This window comes from Tursiops truncatus, chromosome 13 (genome assembly GCF_011762595.2).
Source record: "Tursiops truncatus isolate mTurTru1 chromosome 13, mTurTru1.mat.Y, whole genome shotgun sequence".
Taxonomy (NCBI): domain Eukaryota; kingdom Metazoa; phylum Chordata; class Mammalia; order Artiodactyla; family Delphinidae; genus Tursiops; species Tursiops truncatus.
The window spans coordinates 64,195,020-64,215,313 of NC_047046.1; the positions used below are offsets into that span (position 1 = coordinate 64,195,020).

Sequence of the window (20,294 nt, forward strand, 5' to 3'; positions counted from 1 at the left end):
CATCTCTTCCTCACTGCTCAGGTCACAAGGGTGGAGCACAGCTCAGGCCATGTGTGTAGGGGGGCGAGTGGGAGGGAGACCCTGTCTGCCCGGGATCTGATGCTCAGGGCGAAAGTTGGGGCAGCCAGGCCTGGGTTGGGGTCCTCGGGAAGGGGCCCCTGGCCCCTGGCATCAGGCGTGTACCTGCGGAGGGCCCAGCCTGGCCCGGAGGGGAGCAGGGGCCCCAGGGGCCAGCAGGGGAAGTGTGCTGGGAGTCCTGGGCAGACGCTGGGGGTGTCTGCCACCTAGCCCTGGCCGAGCCTGACGGGCTGGGTGACCTTGGACGAGCTGCCCTCTCAGGGCCACAGCCCACGGCTGTGAAGTGTGACCAGCCACGGTCACCCCCACCTGCCCCCTGGGTTGCCCCCCTGGTCCCAGGACGTAAGCCCATGTCTTGGCTGCAGGTGTGCATGTGTGTGTGAGCACGTGTGAGAGTGTGTAAGCATGTGTGATGTGTCTGGGTGTGAGTGTGAGAGTGCGTGTGCGTGTGTGCGCGTGTGTGTGTGTGGAGTATGCCTGCGAGCTCTGCAGTGAGTTAAGACGGCTGCCCTGCATCCTCCCCACACCAAGCCGGCCCTTTGGCCTCGCCAACCTCCCCACTTGCTGTAAGTGCTGAGGGTAAAGGGCTGATTCCCAGGCTGCACCCCAGAGTGACCAGCACGACCCGTGAGGGGGCCTGGCAGACAGGAGGAGGGCCAGAACCCAGCAGATTTCACCACCCAGGGAGCCCGCCGGGCAGCTCGGGCACTGAATCCTCACCCTCAGCCCCTCCACAGCCCCCGAGCAGCTTGGGGGAGGGAGGAGTCCTGCGCAGGCTTAGGGCTGGGGTGCCTTGGGGGAGAAGAAGCCCCTCTCCCCCCAACCCCGTGCCTCCTCTTTGACCACGGCCGTAGATCATCCCAGCTCCAAATCCAGGGCTCTGGGGTGACTTGCTATGGTTTGGCGTGAAGTCTGATGACCCACAGTCCCCCCAGGATGATACCTCACCCTGGGCAGCTCTGCTCTCCAAACCCCCTAAATTTCTGAGGGCTCAGCTGGTCTGGGGTCATACTTCCTGCTTCTGGGCAGGTGGCATCAGAAGCCCCAGTCCTGGCCTCTCTCCATTCCAGACCTGTGTTTCCAGTAGTTTCTACACGTGTCGGTGGATGTGTCATCCCCACCAGAAACTCACAGCTCTGAAAGCAGTCTCTTCACCTTTGCTCGCCCCGTAAGCAGCCCGCTGCTCACCTCCTGGTCCAGTCACCTGAGGCCGAATCTCACCACCTCTCAGAGAAGGGGGAGCATGGCGGGCAAGGGGAGAGCTGCTCTGGGGAGGGGGGATTGGCCAAGCCCCTGGGGTCTCCTACGACCAGAGAAGGGGGAGCATGGCGGGCAAGGGGAGAACTGCTCTGGGGAGGGGGGGCTTGGTCAAGCCCCTGCGGTCCCCTACGACCAGAGAAGGGGGAGCATGGCGGGCAAGGGGAGAGCTGCTCTGGGGAGGGGGGCTTGGTCAAGCCCCTGGGGTCCCCTACGACCCTGGACGTAGGGCTACATCGTGGAGCCTCCGCTTCCCCCGTGAGCTGTGGCCTGTTTCAGGCAGGTGGGAGGATGGATGACGTGATATGAGGTGCACAGTGCCGAGTAGCTGGGTGTCCTGCACTGCCATCCACCGTCCATTTTCCATCTGTGCCCCTGTGGCCATCAGCGCGTGGGTCTAACTGCCTTCACAAGGATGCCTCCAGCCCTTCAGCCCTGCCTCCAGCGTGGCCCTTGGGTAGGGCAACCCTGAACTTTGCTAGGCCACGCCCGGCTCAGAACCTACCCCGGTGTCCAGTACTGCCCACACCAGTCATCCTTCCATCCTGACCCCAGCGTTTCCCTACAACATCCCACTCCCCCAGGGGGACAGCCTTAGTCTTTCCCCACCCCCTGTCTTGGTGCACGCAGTCCCTCTTGCCTGAAGGACCCTCGCTGTTCTCTCCCATCCTCTCAAGGGTGTCCCCAGGCCCCTGGCTTCTCTGTCAGGTGGGAAGGTCTGGAGAGGTGAAGGGGGCTTGAAGCCCAGGAGATGCAGCACCAACAGGGAGCCTCCCACCTGTCTGAGTCTCCAGGTCGGGTGAATGAGCTCCCAGAAACAAGAGCTCAGCTGCCCTGCCCCAGGGAGGGGCGGGCCCCTGCAGGACACGACCCATGACCTCACCTCTCCTGGCTCCCGGCAGCAACCCTGCCCACCTCTGGAGAATTCCATGACTCAGGTAAGAGGGGCGGGGCCCTGCCAAAGTCTCAGAGCCAAGGGAACGCCGCCCTGCCACCCGGCCACCTCTGCTGTGTCTATAGAGGTGCGCCGCCAGGACCAGAGGGCACTGCCTTCCCCGCTTAGCCAAGGGACCAGCCTCGCCAGGAGGCAATGAGGGGAAGTGATGGGGCCCAGAGGGGAGTTTGGGTGATCTGCGGGGGTGGGGAGTTGGAAGCTCCTACCTGGTTCAGCCTGCAGGGTGGGGAACTTAGGGAGCAGCTCTTGCAGGCAGGGCTAGCGGGCTGGGGGCCAGGCCTGGGCCTCAAGGGCTTCCTTTAGCATGCAGGAGGTTACACTCAGGGCAGCCAGGTACGGCTGCCTGGGTTGTGCACTGCTTAACTCTAGGAAGCACCCCACACACAGACGCTGACGTTGATATGACGACTGGCCAATGTGTGATGGCTCCATTCTCTCCCACTCTCTCACACGCACACACGCACACACACACACACGCACACGCACGCACACTTTGTTGAGGGATTCCACATCGATGTCCCGATGCGCGCACATTTCTTTTTGCCCTGTTTAAAGATGGCAGCAGCACAATAACGGTGAGTGTGGCCTGGGGCTCCAGTAACTGGGGGAATGGGTTTAAAATGGAAGAGCTGAATTGCCTTTCTTCTGAAACCCCTTTTCTAAGCCTGCTCCATGTTCCCCAAAGTCAGAATTACCATCCCCTAACTGAGGCCCCAGGGGCCAGGCCTGGGGCCTCCACCCTTCTTTCAGCCCGCGCCTCGGTGGAGTGTGAGCCACTTTCCGTCCTCAGGACCTGCCTCTTGCTTTCGTGTTGGCCGGGCCCTTCCTCATGGTGTCCCCCACGCAGACTCTGAGGTCCAGAGGAAAAGTGACCTTGTCCCGAGGCTCCCGTGATCCCTGGAAGCCCTCAGGCCACCCTGTGATCTTGACAGTCTTCGATCCAGGTGGTCATGTGACCAGTAGAAGGAAGTCAAAGTGATGCTGTGTGACCTCAGGTCTGAAAAGGTGATGCACTCCTGCTTTGTTTGCTGGACGCCTGTGGTGGCGCTCTGGCCGCCATGTCCAAGCCCAGCTACCTGAGGCTGCCAAGCTGTGAGAAGCCCAGGCCACAGGGCGGCCACGTGTATATATTCTCAGCTCCAGCTGAGGTCCCAGCCAGCAGTTGGCACTTGCCACCAGTGAGAGTGCAGACACCCCCAGGTCACTTTGGCCCCCTGCTGTTGAGTGTCCCCCCCAGCTGTGGAGTCTTACCCGCTGAGCTTCAGATCTCATTGAATACAAACAAGCCTTCTCCTCTGTGCTCTGTCCGAACTGCTGACCCACAGAATCTGTGAACATGATAAAATGGTTGTTCTGAGCTGCTAAGCTTGGGGGTTATTTGTTACGCAGCAACAGATAAAGGAAAGCGCTGCCATCTCTTTCCTGTTCCCACCCTTGCACAGAAGCCCCTATCACCAGCGTCCCCTAGGATTTCTGGGTGGATAAAGTTAATGGGCTTATTTCTGCCTGGCCTTTCTTCACCTCTCGGCCACCATTCAGGCTTTCTAGAAAATACCCTGACCCTTGGCTTCTGACGCCTCCCTCCCTCCCGGTCTCTGCCTTCTCCCTCATTGCTGGGCCTAAGTTTCCCTGCTGGGCTTCCCTCTGTCAGTCACCCCTTGAATGTGGGTGTTCTCCAGGAACCCACCTTAGTTTTCTGCTTATCTCCCCTGTGGCCTGGTCTGGAGGTCCCCACCCAGTCCTATCCATCTGGTCATTATCCAGGCATTGTCTGAGCATCATGGTTTCCAGGTGTGGAGCTGGCCTCTAGGGATGCAGTGGGAAATGGTGCAAATCGGGCTGAGGGCGGAGGTGCTGGGAAGGATACGCAGACTTGACCACGCGGTGTGGGCTGTGGCAGTGCTCCCCAGTAACCAACTCATGGCTTTTGGGAGAATCCAAGTGTAACTGCAGTTTTCCCTTTGATGCCCATCTGCCTACTCAAGGGTGCACTTGCCCAGATGGAGTTTTTGCTCACCATCTGCAAGTCAGTTCCCCCCCAAAGTGTACAAACAGAGCCTGCTGTTTCCAGTTATTCTCTCTCCCCTCGCCCTCGTCAGCTCTGATTCTGCCTGAGTGTGTAGACAGCGGAGTGAGGCACTGGGCAGCAAAGGCTGGGAGTGTCCCTGAGCACGTGCCTGGGGTCTGGTGCTGCCCTTACTGAGTGCCCCAGTGGACAGGCAGAAAGTTCAAGGTTAACAATCAATGAGCCAGCAACGCACAGGATGCGGGAAGGGATGGAAGAAGCAAGGCTGATGAGGAACTGACTGAGGGTGGTTCCAGGGAGAGAGGGGTCCATCTTCCCAAGCCAGAGCCAGAGGATGGCGGGGCCCTGCCCTGGGTGTCTGTGTGTGTGTGTTGGGGGGGGGGGGGCAACTGTCTGCTGTGCCCAACAGAAGAGGGAAGCAAGGAAATGGAGTTGAAAATGAAGGGGTTGCTTGTGGGACCACATGGGGAGCCAACTCATGGATCCAGGGTCACGGGCTGCATTGTGTCCCCTTCCCCACCTCCGCCCCAGTTCATATGCTGAAGCCCTAACCTTAGAATGTGACTGCATCTGGAGATAGGATCTTTAAAAGAGGTGATTAAGGTAAAATGAGGTCATTAGTGTGGGCCCTCATCCAATAAGACTGGTGTCCTTAAAGGAGGAGATTAGGACACAGACACACAGAGGGAAGAGCGTGTGAGGACACAGCGAGAAGCCTGCCATCTGCAAGCCAAGGAGAGAAGCCTCAGGAGAAATCGACCTGGCCGACACCTCGATCCTGTTCTTCGAGCTTCCAGAACTGGGAGAAATAAATGTCTGTGGCTTAAGCCCCCCAGTCTGCGATACTTAGTAAGCAGCTCGGCCGAGCAGACTAAGACATCTGGGTTCCAAATCGAGACAGGAGAAGGGGCGTATGAGTGTTGGGGTGCACGGCAGTGACTTCAGATCAGGCTGTGCTTCACACCCCGACCCTGCGGAGGCCTCCAGGGCTGCCCATAGCCCCCCTGCTGGCTCTGAAGTACCACCCTTCTCTCCTCAGTTCCTGAAGGCTCAGCTCCTTCGAAACACACAGTGAACGTGGAAGTGAACCTGGACATTCTTTAGAAAAACACCCCCAGCCCACCCATCTCCCAAGATGCTGTGGCCGCAGTAGCTTCCAAACGTGCCCAAACACGCGTGTGCAAGACAGACACACACACACGTGCCCACATGCTTACACGCATGTCAATCTGTCATCTATTAAGATTCCAGTTTTACAAACTTGTTTTAAAATTGCCCAGAGGACATGGAAAATAGCCCTGCTTTGAAGATGTGTGCATTTTGGAACGGCCGTCCCAGCCGGCGTCTGGTTTCCTGGTCTCTGGACTGAGGGGCGCGGCTGGGTCTGGGCCCCCTGCTCTCCCGTCTGGACTGAGGGTGAGCTGGTCTAGGGGGTGTTTTCACCCCCTGGACACCCCCTGCTCTGCCAGTGCCAGTGCCACCCTGCGTGGGCGGTTGCGCGGGCCTCAGGCTGGCAGGGTGCAGGGGGTACCGAGGCCCAGTCCTGGGAGGGCCGGGGGGCCAGCGCAGCCAGGGACTGGGTGAAACGTCCCCGCACAGGACTCTCCTTCCAAGGGTGTCCCTGCCCCGCACACTCAGAGCCCTGCTGGTTGGCCGGCCTTGGCAGACAAACACTTTCCCAGTAGACAGCAGGCCCTTCAGCCTTCTCCAGCCCCAGTCACCCAGCGTCCCTCACTCCACAGCCCCCTGCCATCAACCCCTCCCCAGCGTGCTGCCTCTCCTCTGACGCCAGTTCTCCCCACAGTCCACTGGGCAGAAGAGGGGCAGGGAACGGACAGGGAGGCAGAGTCAGGAACAAGGGGTCTGCTCATTCTCTGTACCTCAGTCTCCCCTCTGTAGAATGGGGACAACATCAGGAGGTCTGCTCTGAGGAGGGACTGGGGGCTATGGTGGCCCAGTGGGGAGGTTGGCTCACCGAGGCTCGGAGGAAGCTGCCACCTGGCAGGGGCACGGCCCCCCAGAACACCTCCTGGGGTGGCAGGGCTGTGGTGGGGCTATGGGAGCCCAGGAAGGGAGGGATGCAGCTTGGTCTAGTCCAGGGTGACTTCCTGGAGGGGGCTGGATTCAAACGGGGCCAGTGGGGTGAGGCCTCCGCAGAGGCAGCCAGGACATATGCTCTGCCCTGGCCACGTTCAGAGCTACTTCTGCTCCCTCCATCCCTACCCACGGTCCCCCCAAGGCCCACTGTGCCAGGCTCTGGGCAGAGCTTTCTGGGGCTTAGGTTCTCCTCCCTCCCCACCCCATCTCTTCAACACAAACTTGGGGAAACTCCTCCTATGGGGCTGTCATCCAGGTGAATTCAGTTCCCAACCAACATGGCTGGCAGCCTGCCCGGGGCCACCCGCTGAGCTCCCACTGCCCAGGCCTCTCATCGCTAGTGTTCCTGCAGCCCCACCCTCGGCAGGCTTGTCATCCTCGTTACAGACTGGGCAAACAGGCTGCACAGATGCCCACCAGGTAGCCAGGCCAGCTGCTCTGAAGCCAGGTGTTTTCAAGTGGAGTCGGGGGACCGCCCTGGTCTCTGCCCCAGAAATAGTGGCCCTGAGGTGGGGCCGTGTGTGTGTTGCAGTCAACTTCGCCTTTTGGAGGCCGTGGGCCCCAGCCTCCTGCCATGCCCCCTTGGGCCCAGGTGTGTTTAGTCACTGCTCCTGCCCCCAGATGCTCACTGGGGGCCTTACAGATGCCAGCAGGGCGACGGGGTGCTCCTACAGTGCTGCCCTGAAGAGGCTCATAGTAAGCGTACCCAACCGGGACTCCGTGGGCAATGGGGGATGGGTGTCGTCTAGCCACTGGGAGGGGCTGCCTGGCAAAGACAACTTTGAGCCTGGCCTTAAAGGGAGACAGGGAGACCAGGAGAGGAAGGGGGTCCAGGGAGAGGGTGTGGGCGGAGGCAGTGGGATTGAAGCTAGAACACCTCCCTGCCCAGCCCTGGCCCCCAGGGGGTTAATAAAGTAAAGCCGGGGCTCCTTTGGGGTCACTGGCTCTGAATCCCCCCATGGCTTGGGGTGTGGGCAGTGCCGAGGTCTGCATGATGAGGTTGGGAGACTGTGAGGCTCCGGGGTTCAAGTCGGGAGCCTGGAGACCCCTCCCAGGCTGGGGGCTCCTCTATGTGGATCCTCAGAAGGATCTTGAGTTCCCCAGCCTGGCCGGGTTGGGCCCCCTCAGGAGCCAGGCTGGGCTGGGCTGGAGGGGCTGTGCGGTGGTGAGGACAGATGTTTCCAGTTTGAGGGCTCGGTTGTCATAAATTGTTTGTTCCCCACCAAACCCTGTTTCCTATTAAGCCGACTCTGGGGGATGGAGGAACCGCCGTTCGTCCGCGTAGCCTGTGTGTGGGAGCCCTGGTGAGGAAGTGGCTGTGTGTTCATCCCCCCTGCACACCTCCTGGCCTTCCACGAGCCCTTGCCCTGGGAACCGTCCCCTGGCTCTAGGGCAGCCTCATGCAACTGTAGGATCCGAGAGCTGGGACACAGGAGACTTCCGGAGGGGGGTTCTCTGCCTCTCCCCTCTGTCCCTGATCATAGCCTACACTGTTGGGTAACTGTCTACCCTTGCTTTCCTCTTCCTTCTTCCTAAAAGAGCCTGATTTACATTCTGGTATTCTCTCTCCTTCATACAGCGGATCCATCCAGGTTCCAGATCCTGATGCGTTTGCCGTGATGGTGGAACTCTCTCCTTGCCAATGCTGCTTTAGGAATGGGTGTGGGAAGCAGTCCTGGGCATGGAAATGTGAGGGGACCTCTGGGAGAGGAGCCCCGCTCCAAAGCTGTGTCCTAGATGAGATCAGGCCTTGATGCAACACCAGGAACTGCTGCAGCCCTCTTGTGACTATGAGCTGAGCCAGTCAGAGGGTGTCAAAGCTACAGATGGGCAGAGTTTGGGTCCTTAAGATGGCATTGGGTGCTACATTAGCCCTCTCTGGGACTTCCTATTATGTGAAATTATACTGGTTATTATTTTTTTCCCCCTATAGTTTTTAGTATTTGTTCTGTTTCCTTGACTTTTAAAAAAAATAATTATTTTTTGGCCGAGTTGGGTCTTCGTTGCTTCATGCGGGGCTTTCTCTAGTTGCCGCCAGTGGGGGCTACTCTTCCTTGCGGTGCACGGGCTTCTCATTGCGGTGGCTTCTCTTGTTGCAGAGCACGGGCTCTAGGCGTGCGGGCTTCAGTAGTTGTGGCACGTGGGCTTCAGTAGTTGTGGCTCACGGGCTCTAGAGCGCAGGCTCATTAGTTGTGGCGCACGGGCTTAGTTGCTCCGCGGCATGTGGGATCTTCCCGGACCAGGGATGGAACCCATGTCCCCTAGCACTGGCAGGCGGACTCTCAACCACTGCGCCACCAGGGAAGCCCCCTAGCTCTTGCTTATTGAGTGCTTATCATGTTCTAGAAATTGTGCTAAATGCTGGCGTAGTCAACAAATATTCCTTGAGGTCAGGTACTGTTATGGGTGGGGTACAGACACACAGAAATCAGACACAAACCCCTGACCTAGAGAACTTACATTCTCCGTGCTTTAAGTATTGTCTCACTTAAGACTCAAACGACAGCGTGAGGTAAAGTGACAGATGCCACAGTGTGGCTCAGGCAGCACACTCCCACCCCTGTGGACTGGGCTTTCCTGACACAGGCTGGAGAGCAAAAATGCTTCACTTTCTAGGCTCCCCTGCAGCTGGGGTTCTGCCTGCACCCCGCTTTCCCGAAGCGCTCCGGCTGAGACTTGGAAAGTGAGAGAGAGCGTCGGGTGGTGGCAGGTGCATGGGCATTTGGGCTTGGTTCCTCCTGGGCAGCTGTGGGCAGAGTTTAGTGGCTGGTCTCTTAGCTGTGTGGACGGGTGCTGAGCGCTGGGTGGGGCCGCAGCCAAGCTGCCTCTCAGTCCTGGGGAGCAACTGGCCATTTCTCCTGGCTGTGTAGCATGTAAGCTTAGTTCCCCAGCCCAGCCCGGAATTTGGTAGCTACCTAATATCCAGAAATAAATCTTTTTCTGCCTAAATTAGCTCGCGTAGACTACATGATTGCTGCAAATAACATCACCTAAAATGTGCCATTGAGCTTGAGGAGGTGGTTGGGCGGTAGATGGTTAAGAATCTACCCATTGTGGCTGAAAATCGTGTCCCCTGTTAGGCAGTGGGAAAGTATTAGGCCAAGCTGCTTCCTCCCGTGCTTAGGAAGGAGGGCTACGGCCAGGCACGGAGTTTGGGGAAGTCACCCTGTCCCTACAGGGTGACTTTGGGCTTATGTTCTTTGAGGGGCGTGTGTGGTGCTCTTTGTGGGGAAACGAGACCGTATGCGGATGTTGGATGAGGGAAGGTAGAGACTAGCAGGCGGAACCCTCCTTTACTCCCTCTGCAGCGGCAATAGCAATGTTGAGCCTTCCAGCCCATGAATCTAATACGCTTCCACTTAGTTAGGGCTTTAATTTCACTCTTTCTTTTTTTTTTTTTACTTTTTAGATTGATCTCTGGGAACTTAATGGATTTTTTAAATCCTACTGTAAATGGTACACTTAAAAATTTTCATTTTCTAATTGTTGCTGGCATATAGAAATACAAGTGATTTTTGTATATGACCTGGCATCCAGAAACCTTGCTCATTCTGCTAGTTTATTGGTAGATTCTTTTAGATTATCTGAAGTAACCATGTCATCTGCACAGGATGACAGTTTTTCTTTCCATCTAATCCAATCTTACCTTTTTTCTTTTTTAAAAAAACACTAGGCTAAGACCTCAGGTACTATTTCCCCCCAACACACAGTGAAATTGAAAGAATTGTACAGTGGACACCTGTATACCCACCACCTAGATTCTACCATTCTAGATTTTACGAAGCTTACCAAACTAGTTTTATCACACATCTCTCCATCCTTCTATTCATCCATCAATCCATTCTTTTCTCCTTTTTGTGATGCATTTCAAAGTAGTTGCAGACATCAGTATACTTTCCCCTAGTACTTTGGCATGTATATCATTACCTAGTACCATTTTGAATAGAAGTGTTAATGGACATCATTTTCTTGCTCCCAATCTTAGGAGGAAAGTTTTTGATATTTTAAGTATGATGTGTTTGCTGTAGGTTTTTTGTAGCTATCTTTATCAAATGGACATTTCCTTATTTTTCTAGTTTGCTTAAACACATCACCCAATGATTTTTGAATTTTATCAAAAAATTTTGTCCACACCTATTATCATTTACTTTTCTTTTTTTGCGGTACGCGGCCTCTCATTGTTGTGGACTCTCCCGTTGCGGAGCACAGGCTCTGGACGCGCAGGCTCAGCGGCCATGGCTCACAGGCCCAGCCGCTCCGCGGCATGTGGGATCTTCCCGTACCGGGGCACGAACCCATGTCCCCTGCATCGGCAGGCGGACTCTCAACCACTGCGCCACCAGGTAAGCCCTCTTTCTTTATTCTGGAAATGTGAATGACTCATTGATTTCTGAATGATAAGTCCAATTTAATCTTTTATATATTGCTAGTTTCCATTTGCTAATGTTCTGTTTAGACCTTTCACAACTACAATAACGAGAAAGACAGGCCTGCAATTTTAGTTTCTTATACTGTTCCTGTCAGATTTTTGACATCTAAGTTTATGCTGGTCTCATAAAATCAATTTGGAGGTTTTCTATTTTCTGGAAGGGTTTGTGTAAGATTGGCATTATTTCTTTCTTAGATGTTTGGCTAAATTCACTAGTGAAGCCATCTGGGCCTGTCGATTTCCTTGTGAGGAGATTTTAAATTATGTATTCAATTTAGGCAATAGATATAGGATGATTCCAATTTTCAAGACCTTCCGATGTCAGTTTTAGAAAGCTATTTTTTTAAAAACAGAAATTTGTTCATTTAATCCAAAGCTTTATTGAGGCATAATTGACATACAAAAACTGCATATATGTAAAGTGCACAATTTGATTAGTTATGACATATGTATACACTCCTGAAACATCACTCCATCTAGATTTAGAATTTACTAGTATCTATAACATCCTCTTAAATATTTTTAACGTCTGCCTAACCTGAATGAGTTCGTCCATTTTCACTTCTGATACCGGCTATTCCTCTGTCCCACTCCCACTCTCCCACTCGTTCCCCTTCCTTGTCGATCAGTGTTGTTACGGGGTTGTCAATGCTTTTAAAGAACCAACTTTTCACTTTCTTGATTCCCTTTATCGTATATTTTTGTTCTATATTTTGGCTTTTATTTATGGGTTTCATTTGTTTTTTTAAACTTAATTTCTAGGTGGTTGCTCAGATAATTGATTTTCAGCCTTTCTTTTATTCGAACATATGCAGTTAAAGGTATAAATTTATAAGCATAGTTTCAGTTGCAACTCACAATTTTTCTTCTCCCTAAGTTTCAATATGTAGTATTTTCATTATTCAGTTTGAAATAATTCAAATTATCTTTATGATTTCTTCTTTGACAGGTGGGTTATTTAGAAATCTATTTAACTTCCAAATATATGAGGATTATTACATTATCTTTTTGTAACTGATTTCCACCTTAACTGCATTGTGGTCAAAGAACATATTTCATTGGAATTAACTCTCTTGAAGTTTGTTGAGACTTGTTTTATAGCTCAGCATACAAATTTTGGCACATGTGCCATTTGTGTTTGAAAAGGAAGCTGTTGAATGTAGTGTTCTACATGTATCTCTTTGGCCAAGTTTTCTAACTGCATTGTTTAAATTTTCTATAACTTGATTTTTGTATGCTTGTTTTTACTATTACTGGAATAGATGTGTTAAAATCTCACTATGATTGCATATTTGCCAAAATTTCCTAGTTCTATCAACTTTTAATTTTGAGATTGTATCACTAAGTGCATAAAATTTAGAATTACTACCTCTTTCTGGTATTGAATTGACTGTTATTTCTAATAAAGTTTTTGCCTTAAAGTTTGCTGTAATATTAATATATCTACACCAGTTTCTTATAGTTGCTGTTTGCTGGGTGTATATTTCTCCATCCTTTTCTTTCAAAATTCGTATTTTTTAATTAAATTTTTAATAGATTTCATTAAAAAAATTTTTTAATTTTATTATTTATTTTTGGCTGCGTTGGGTCTTCGTTGCTGCACATGGGCTTTCTCTAGTTGCAGAGAGCAGGGGCTACTCTTTGTTGTGGTGTGTGGGCTTCTCATTGCAGTGGCTTCTCTTGTTGTGGGGCATAGGCTCTAGGCGCGTGGGCTTCAGTAGTTGTGGCATGTGGGCTCAGTAGTCGTGGCTCGCGGGCTCTAGAGCGCAGGCTCAGTAGTTGGGCGCACAGGCTGAGTTGCTCCGCAGCATGTGGGATCTCCCCGGACCAGGGCTCAAACCGGTGTCCCCTGCATTGGCAGGCAGACTCTTAACCACTGAGTCACCAGGGTAGTCCTCAAAATTAGTATGTTTTAAAAGTGTCTCTTGTAAACAGCATATAGTTGTTTTAATTTTCATTTTTTACTGTTAAATTCTTTTCTTCTAAGTTTTATTGAGATGTAATTGACATACAGCACTGTACAAGTTTGAAGTGTACAGAATAATGATTTGACTTACATATACCATGAAATGATTACCACAGTAAGTTTAGTGATCACCCATCATCTCATATAGATACAAAATTAAAGGAATAGAAAAAAAAATTTTTCCTTGTGATAAGAACTCTTAGGATGTATTCTTTTAACAATGGTCATATATAACTTACAGCAGTATTAAATTATATTTATCATGTTGTACATTACATCCCTAGATCTTACAACTACTATGGTAATTCTTTTTAAATCAAGCCTGACAATCTTTGTCAACACTTGAGTGTTAGTTAGTCCATTTACATTTAATGTAATAACGGATTTATCGTGTATATCTTACAAACTGCTTTCTATTTGTACCACCTATTCTTTTATTCCCTCCTTTTGCAGTTCTTAAACCTGTTCATTGAATTATTCCATATTCCCTCATTGGCTTGAAAGTTATACACCTTTTAACTAATATTTATTACAATACACATCCTACACTTATCAAAGTCTAACATTAAATTGGATTTTTAAAAACTCTCTTCTTGGATGATGCAAGGGGCTTAGAACGCTTAAACCCTATTAAAGCCCTCCCCACCTATATACCTTTACTTGAGCACATTTCGATATATATTTAAACTTCACAAGACATAATTATTTTTATGTAGTTAGTATTTATGTTGACCTGTGCATTTCTCATTTTCATTGCTCTTCAATCTTTCCTGAAGCTCTATCCTTACATTTGGGATCATTTTCCTTCTGCCTTTAGAATACTTTTAATTTTCCTTTAGGGTATGTGTGCTGATGAATTCTTCCAGCTGTTTATGTAAAAATGTCTTTATTTCTTCCGCATGCTTGCAGGATATTTTCCCCAATTAGAAAATTCTAGGTTGGCAGTCATTTTCTTTCAGCACTTCAAAGGCTGCTTCTGCTGAGAAGTTAGCTGTCAGTTTAATTGTTGCTCCTTTGATGGTAATCCCTCTCCTACCCATGCCTCACCCCTCAGTAGCTTTAAAATTTTTCCTTTTCTTTGGTTTTCAACAGTTTTACTGTGATGTGTCTAGGTGTGGATTGTGTTTTATTTATCCCATTTGCGATTTGTTGGGCCTTCTTGAATTTATGGTTTGAAATATTTCATGAGTTTTGGAAAAGTTCTCAGCCAATATTTATTTAACTATCCCACTCTTTTACGCTTTTGATATCCTCACTGTATCCTTCATGTCTCTTAACCCTCTATTTGCTATCTTTTTAAAATTTATTTATTTTTGGCTGCAGTGGGTCTTTGTTGCTGCACGTGGGCTTTCTCTAGTTGCGGCAAGCGGTGGCTTCTCTTGTTGTGGACCACGGGCTCTACGTGTGCAGGCTTCAGTAGTTGTGGCATGCGGGCTCAGTAATTGTGGCTCACAGGCTCAGTAGTTGTGGCTCATGGGCTCTAGAGCACAGGCTCAGTAGTTGTGGTGCATGGGCTTAGTTGCTCTGGGGCATGTGGGATCTTCCCAGACCTGGGCTTAAACCCGTGTCCCCTGCATCGGCAGGTGGATTCTTAACCACTGCACCACCAGGGAAGCCCTATCTTTTTGATTCTGGTTTTGCTCTGACTTTTCACCTTACTCAAGTTATAGAATTGCAAGTTTTCTAATTGCGCTGTTGAAATTTTCTGTAACTTGATTTTCTATAACTTTGACTTTTCACCTCTTCTTGAGCCCATCCACTGAATTATTCTGCATTTTTGGTATATTTTTCAGTTCTAGAATTTCCACTTGGTCCCTTTTATTGTTTCTAATTCTCTGAAATTCTTGGGCACGTGCTTTTTTTCCCTTTAACACAGAAAGCACAGGTGTTTCAAATTCTGTGAGACATCTGGAGCATGGGCATCTGGAAAATGCCCATTTTCCCCCTCTGGTATTTTTTTTTTTTTTTTTTTTTTTTTTGCTGTACGCAGGCCTCTCACTGTTGTGGCCTCTCCCGTTGCGGAACACAGGCTCCGGACGCGCAGGCTCAGTGGCCATGGCTCACGGGCCCAGCCGCTCCGCGGCATGTAGGATCTTCCTGGACCGGGGCATGAACCCGCGTCCCCTGCATCGGCAGGTGGACTCTCAACCACTGTGCCACCAGGGGAGCCCTTCCCTCTGGTTTTAATTCATGTAATTTATATTATTTGGTCTTCTCATATACCTGGATATTTGATTGTAACAGAAATAATTTGAGGCCTTGGGTTGTGCTCCTGTCTTAAGTCAGCTTGGGCTGTTATAACAAAATACCATAGACTGGGTGGCTTAAACAAGAGACATTGATTTCTCAGTTCTGAAAAGTATGAAAAGGTTGGAAAGTCCAAGATTAAGGTGCTGGTTGATTACATTCCTGGTGAGGGCTTTCCTCCTGGCTTATAAACAGTGGTCTCTTCGCTGTGTCTCCACATGTTGGAGAGAAAGATTTCTCTCATGTCTCTTCTTATAAGGGCACTAATCTCATCATGGGGCTCCACCATCATGACCTCACCTAAACCTAATTACTTCCCAAAGGCTCTACCTACTCATACCATCACACTGGGGGTTAGGGCTCAATACGTGAAATTTGGAGGATACATTCAGTCTGTAACAGTTCATGTCCTCCAGAGAGAACATACATTTGCTAAGCACTGGGGCCACTAGTAATCTGGTTTCACCTCAATCCACATTCGGTGACTGAGGTGATTTAGAAGCTGGGTCACAGTACCCATGAAAGATAGTCTGCTGATAGTAATGGAGCACCAGGTAATCCAAACCAACCCTCCAGCTAAGGGGAACTTGGAAATCTGGATGAAATATTTTAAAATTTTGTTGCAGTCAGCCCAGAGCCAACAGAATCGTGAAGCATTACCTGGTTAGTCGTATGAGACTGCTTTCCTTCTGGAGGGGAGCTTCTGCTACTTCCAGAGGCTGTGTCTGAGTAGCTGGCACTTTTGATAGCTTTGTGAAGCCAGGACGGTAGGGGTTGCCATACATGACCTGATCAAGCGGGTGGGGAGCTCCTGATGAATCTCCCTGGCTTTGGGTGGGAGATCCCAAACGGACGTACCCTAATGAGATCAAATTTTATGCTTTGAATTCTTAAAAAATAAAAATGCATTATTTGCTGTGGCTTGTGCTATAATCCATTCCTCAGCTGTGTCATATTCATAGGAAGCATGGCTCTTTGTCAGAGACTAGAAGCTCCCTGACTCCTGGAAGCGACGTAGGACACTGGAATAGCCCTGAATTTGGTGTCAGTATGCCCAGGGATCAGCCCCTAATATCAAATGGCAGCTACAGAAACTGCAGGCATAGTGCTTAGCAGGAGATTAAGAGACCAAGGGGTTGACCTTGCAAACTCAAGCTTATAAAGTATCAGAAAGTACCACACCTCTAATTTATGGCTCTGGAAAGCAGTGACTCAGTTATGCAGAGAGCTACAACGTCTAATGCAAAACCCTGGCTCCACAGAACCTACAGGGCAGTATGTTGCCTAAAGAATGATATATTAAGAAATTTAGGGCCTAAAAGCACCCCCCACTAAACGTTCCTCTTGGGGGTACCCTAAACAAGCTGGAGGAAGCTACTGAGTGTTCTGATTGACACTGGTCCTATGCTCTTTCCTCTCTCCGTCTTCTACAGTTCCTGCGATTTCCTTCCGAAGGAGAGGACTGTGTGTGCAGTGTACTTTCTATGCTCCGGGGATCTTCTTTTCTTTCCTTTCTCTGTCTTTGTCCTTGAGCTGCTCCACAGCCTTGCTTCCATCTGCACTGTTGAATGGTGGCCATCCTGTGATGCCAACCTTGCGAGGCTGTTGTTTACAGATCCTGTGACACCAGCCTCAGTGGGTGATGTGGGAACCAGAGTTATAATTCTGAAGCTTTTTTGCACAGTGCCTTGAACTCTCGATAGGAAAGGTGCTATTGAAAGGGGCACATTCTTTTAAAAATAAATATTATGACAGAACCCTTTGTTGAAGAGATGACACGTTGCAATAACAGCTCCGTATCTTGGGTAAAATCAGATGTTAATTTACATTCAAACACATGATGGTCCTGTATTGCCTCATTCTACACATTTTTACTTTGTGGAAAACCAAACAATTTCTAAGCAAATTAATGCAAGCATAATTCAAGTTTATCGTTTAAATTTATTGTCATGTAATAAATCTTCCACAAAAATAAAGAGGAGACTCCTGGCGGATTTGCAGAGTGGAAGCAGTGATGCAGTGGTGTCTGGGAGTGTGTACTCACACACTTCCTCCGAGGCTGTAGCCCCAGCTGAGCTTTTAGGCCAGCGAGCACTTCTACTGTGTGATTAATTAAAAGTGGCGGGGAGGGAGGGAGAGGACACTGCCAGAGAACGGGGCTTTGGGGGCACCTGGTGAGCCAGGTGGCCTGGGGAAGAGACTGCAGGACTCCCTCGATCAAGGCTTTCTTGGTAGTTTGCGCTCGATGACCAAGTTCTGGGGGACCGTATCTCCTCCTGTCACAAGAACTGACGGTCCTGCAGCCCAGTGACTCTTAGTTCTGGGGTCCTACCAGGGGCTCAGCTGCTCCATGTGACCCTTTAAAAATTGTGTTTTGGTTTAAATGAAGGAAAGCAGATCAAAGTGCTTTGGAAACAAATTAAAGCTATATATCACGTTCCCATATAGGAAATAAAAATAATTGCTACCTGAAATGATAATCCGATCATGTCCCCTTTCTGACTGGAGGATTCCTCCTTCCACCTTCCCACTGCCTCTCCCCACGAGCCAGACTACGCAGAAGCGCTTCACATGACTCGTCTGCGGGTCTGAGGCCCTGTCCGTGCGACCTTAGGCAAGAACCAGAGTCCCCAGCCACTCGTGCAGACACGTCAGAGGCCTGAGGCCGAGGAAGCAGCGGGCAGGCCGCACACGCCTCCTGGGTCCACCCGCCAGTGATGGCCCTTCCTCAGTCAGTCAGCCGCAGGGAGCTTCGGTCTCAGCCCCTGTCCTGATGAAGATGAAACTGCCTGGCCGACCTCAGAGGCTGCTGAGGTGATGGAGCGGCCAGGCTTTTCATGAGCGGAAACCACACGGACGTGCACTGACACGTCATGCTTTCAGCCTTTCCCAGAGCTCGGTGTGACAGAAGCTGTCTCCTCCCAGACCCTCAGAAGATGGTGATGAACCAAAATGACTCCAGCCTCCAGGCCGGGGACACAGGGACAGGGGAGAGAAGCTGCCTCCGATACAGATTAGGCAACGGCAGGCTGAAACGGGTGCTCGGTCGGTCTCATCTGGGATTATGTGCTTCCTATGCAGAAAAGCAAATACTTCTGTGTCTTTGAGAGTGAAACTAGGCCGTGAAGGGGTGGCCATGGACCTAGAGCGTGACTCGAAAGGCAGGTCCCCTCTGTCCTCAGTGCCCACTGCTCTGCTCAGGGCGACCCCAGTGGCTGTTTCCCTCAGAGAAGCTCAGGGAGACAACTGCGATCACACAGGCCCCAAAGAGTTTAAACAAAGTCAGAAGCGGAGAGAAAAACATGTGTTTACTCTCATGTGGAATACTGTATTAATCAAATCGGTCTCCTTTTTCTCCTATTAGTCTAGACTCCAACTTCATTCAGCTACAGCTCAGAGGCCAAATCCACAAAAAAGCTAACCCGGGCTTCATGAGAAGGAGCCACTTCTTTCTTTGAGGGAAAGATTCCAGGATCTAAAGGCTTATATCCAACCGCCCAGGCTTATATCATGGGCCTTCTGAAAGGCAACTGCATGCATACACGGCTTCATTTCCTTATTAATTCCTGTCTTGTCATCTTTTCAGGTTGGTATTTCTCAATGTTGAAACACACACACACACATGACCAAAACAAAAATCCTGAACATGCAGCGGGGGAAAAGAAAAAAAGAAAAGAAAAGAAAAGAAAAAGAAGTAGGTACTGGTACAGTGTTATACGCCTAAGGCATCAGGTTCCTGGAAAAGCTCTAGATTTTTGGTTTAGAAATAAAATTGCATGTGAAATAGCAGGTTTTTACATTTATTATTGTTGTGTAACTCCCCTCTCTTTTTGCACTATAATCTAAACTGAGTGACCTACTGCCAACTGGCACCAATTCTCCAAACCCAAGTGTGCAAGGAAAACACGACTGTGTGACCCTCTTTAATAGAAGACGCACCAGGGCATCTGTCTACCTCTGCTCCCCAGAAAGAAAATAACTAGAAGGGCTGCTTGGCTGGAGGGGGTCAGGCTGGGAGACGGCGTCCCGTCCTCAGTCGGAATCCATCGTGAACAGCTGGATGTCCTGAGGGTTCCAGTACAGGCCTACCGCTGAGTTGTACACCAGGGACCAGACATAGGGGATAAAAAACTCCTCGGGCTGCTCCTCTTCCACATATTTGAATTTCAGTTCTGGAAATTTCTGCAACGAAAACAGGATGATGTAATCAATCTCACAGCCCCATTGGAAAGCAGCAGCAGTTTATACGCGGCGTGTGTGCAGGGTGCAGGGAGCCCACCTTCCCTGACTGGTCGGGGCCACAGATCCAGCTTCCAGATGACTCTGGAGGACACGTGAATCACCTGTAGGAAGGGCACAACCCCACCGGCCCTGGTCAGGGACGTCAGTGTGCTGAGAGGAGCAGGGACCTGGACGGGACGAGGTGGGGTGAGAAACCTCAGGGAGGGAAACAGGCCCCGCCCAGGTACAGACAGCGTTCAACAAAGACTATCTACCGCACCACTGGGATACTGATGGCTGGGCCTCCTTGAGACGCTTCCCTCTCAGGGCTGCGTCACTGTGGAGGTGAAGACTTCCCTTCACAGCTCCTCAGACTTGACTGTGCGGGCAGGCAGCGCCCATGGTGGGCCTCGGTCAGGGCTGGGGGCAGCAGTGGCTCTGCACAGCTCAAGCCCCCTCTTCCTCCTCCTGGCGGAGGGGGCGGTGGGGATGCTCCGGCTTTGCGGCGGGTGCAGTGGAGGTGATTCCTGGCTCTACAAAGGCTTCCAGGCGACCGGGCCGCTCTCTGCAGTCCCGGCTGGTAAGTGAGAACACGTGCAGTTTTGAGGTCCTGTAAGTAGCACTTCCACTGCAGCATTTCACCAGGATTCGGGCTTTTGATTTTCTAATTTTACTCCTGACCTATTTATTCCAGCCAGGGCAGAGGAAGTTAATTCCTCCTTCAGCAGCCTGAGGGGCCGCTGGCATCTACTAAAAGCCCCCGGGCTGCCTCCCAGGAGAAGGTGATTCTGACAGGAGTGGCTGCAGTTTGGTGACCTGTGTCCCAGGTGGGGCGGGGAGAAGAGGGCAACAGTGTCCTAAGACGAGGGGTATGGCGGAAGGTCGTGGGAGGGGGCTGAAAGGGACAAGAGGGGAAACACACACACAGAACGTGTGGCCCACGAGGGCAGAGATTTCTATGCCCGTTTTGTTTGCCGCTGTGTCCCCTTAAAGGGTGGCCAGACACTTAATAAACCAT

The 20,294-nt window shown here is 50.8% G+C and overlaps 1 protein-coding gene across 2 annotated transcripts in view; it reads right to left on the minus strand.

Annotated features, from left to right (window-relative positions):
• Positions 1 to 18,343: 18,343 nt before the first annotated feature.
• The window catches only part of DYM (dymeclin), a 372,239-nt gene continuing 370,288 nt past the window's right edge, over positions 18,344 to 20,294 (minus strand). For both annotated transcript variants that reach the window (XM_073790708.1, XM_019937032.3), the window contains one exon: positions 18,344 to 19,237. In XM_073790708.1, coding sequence (XP_073646809.1) covers positions 19,088 to 19,237 — 150 coding nt within the window. In that variant the 3' untranslated portion in view covers positions 18,344 to 19,087. The remainder of the gene's footprint in view (positions 19,238 to 20,294) is intronic.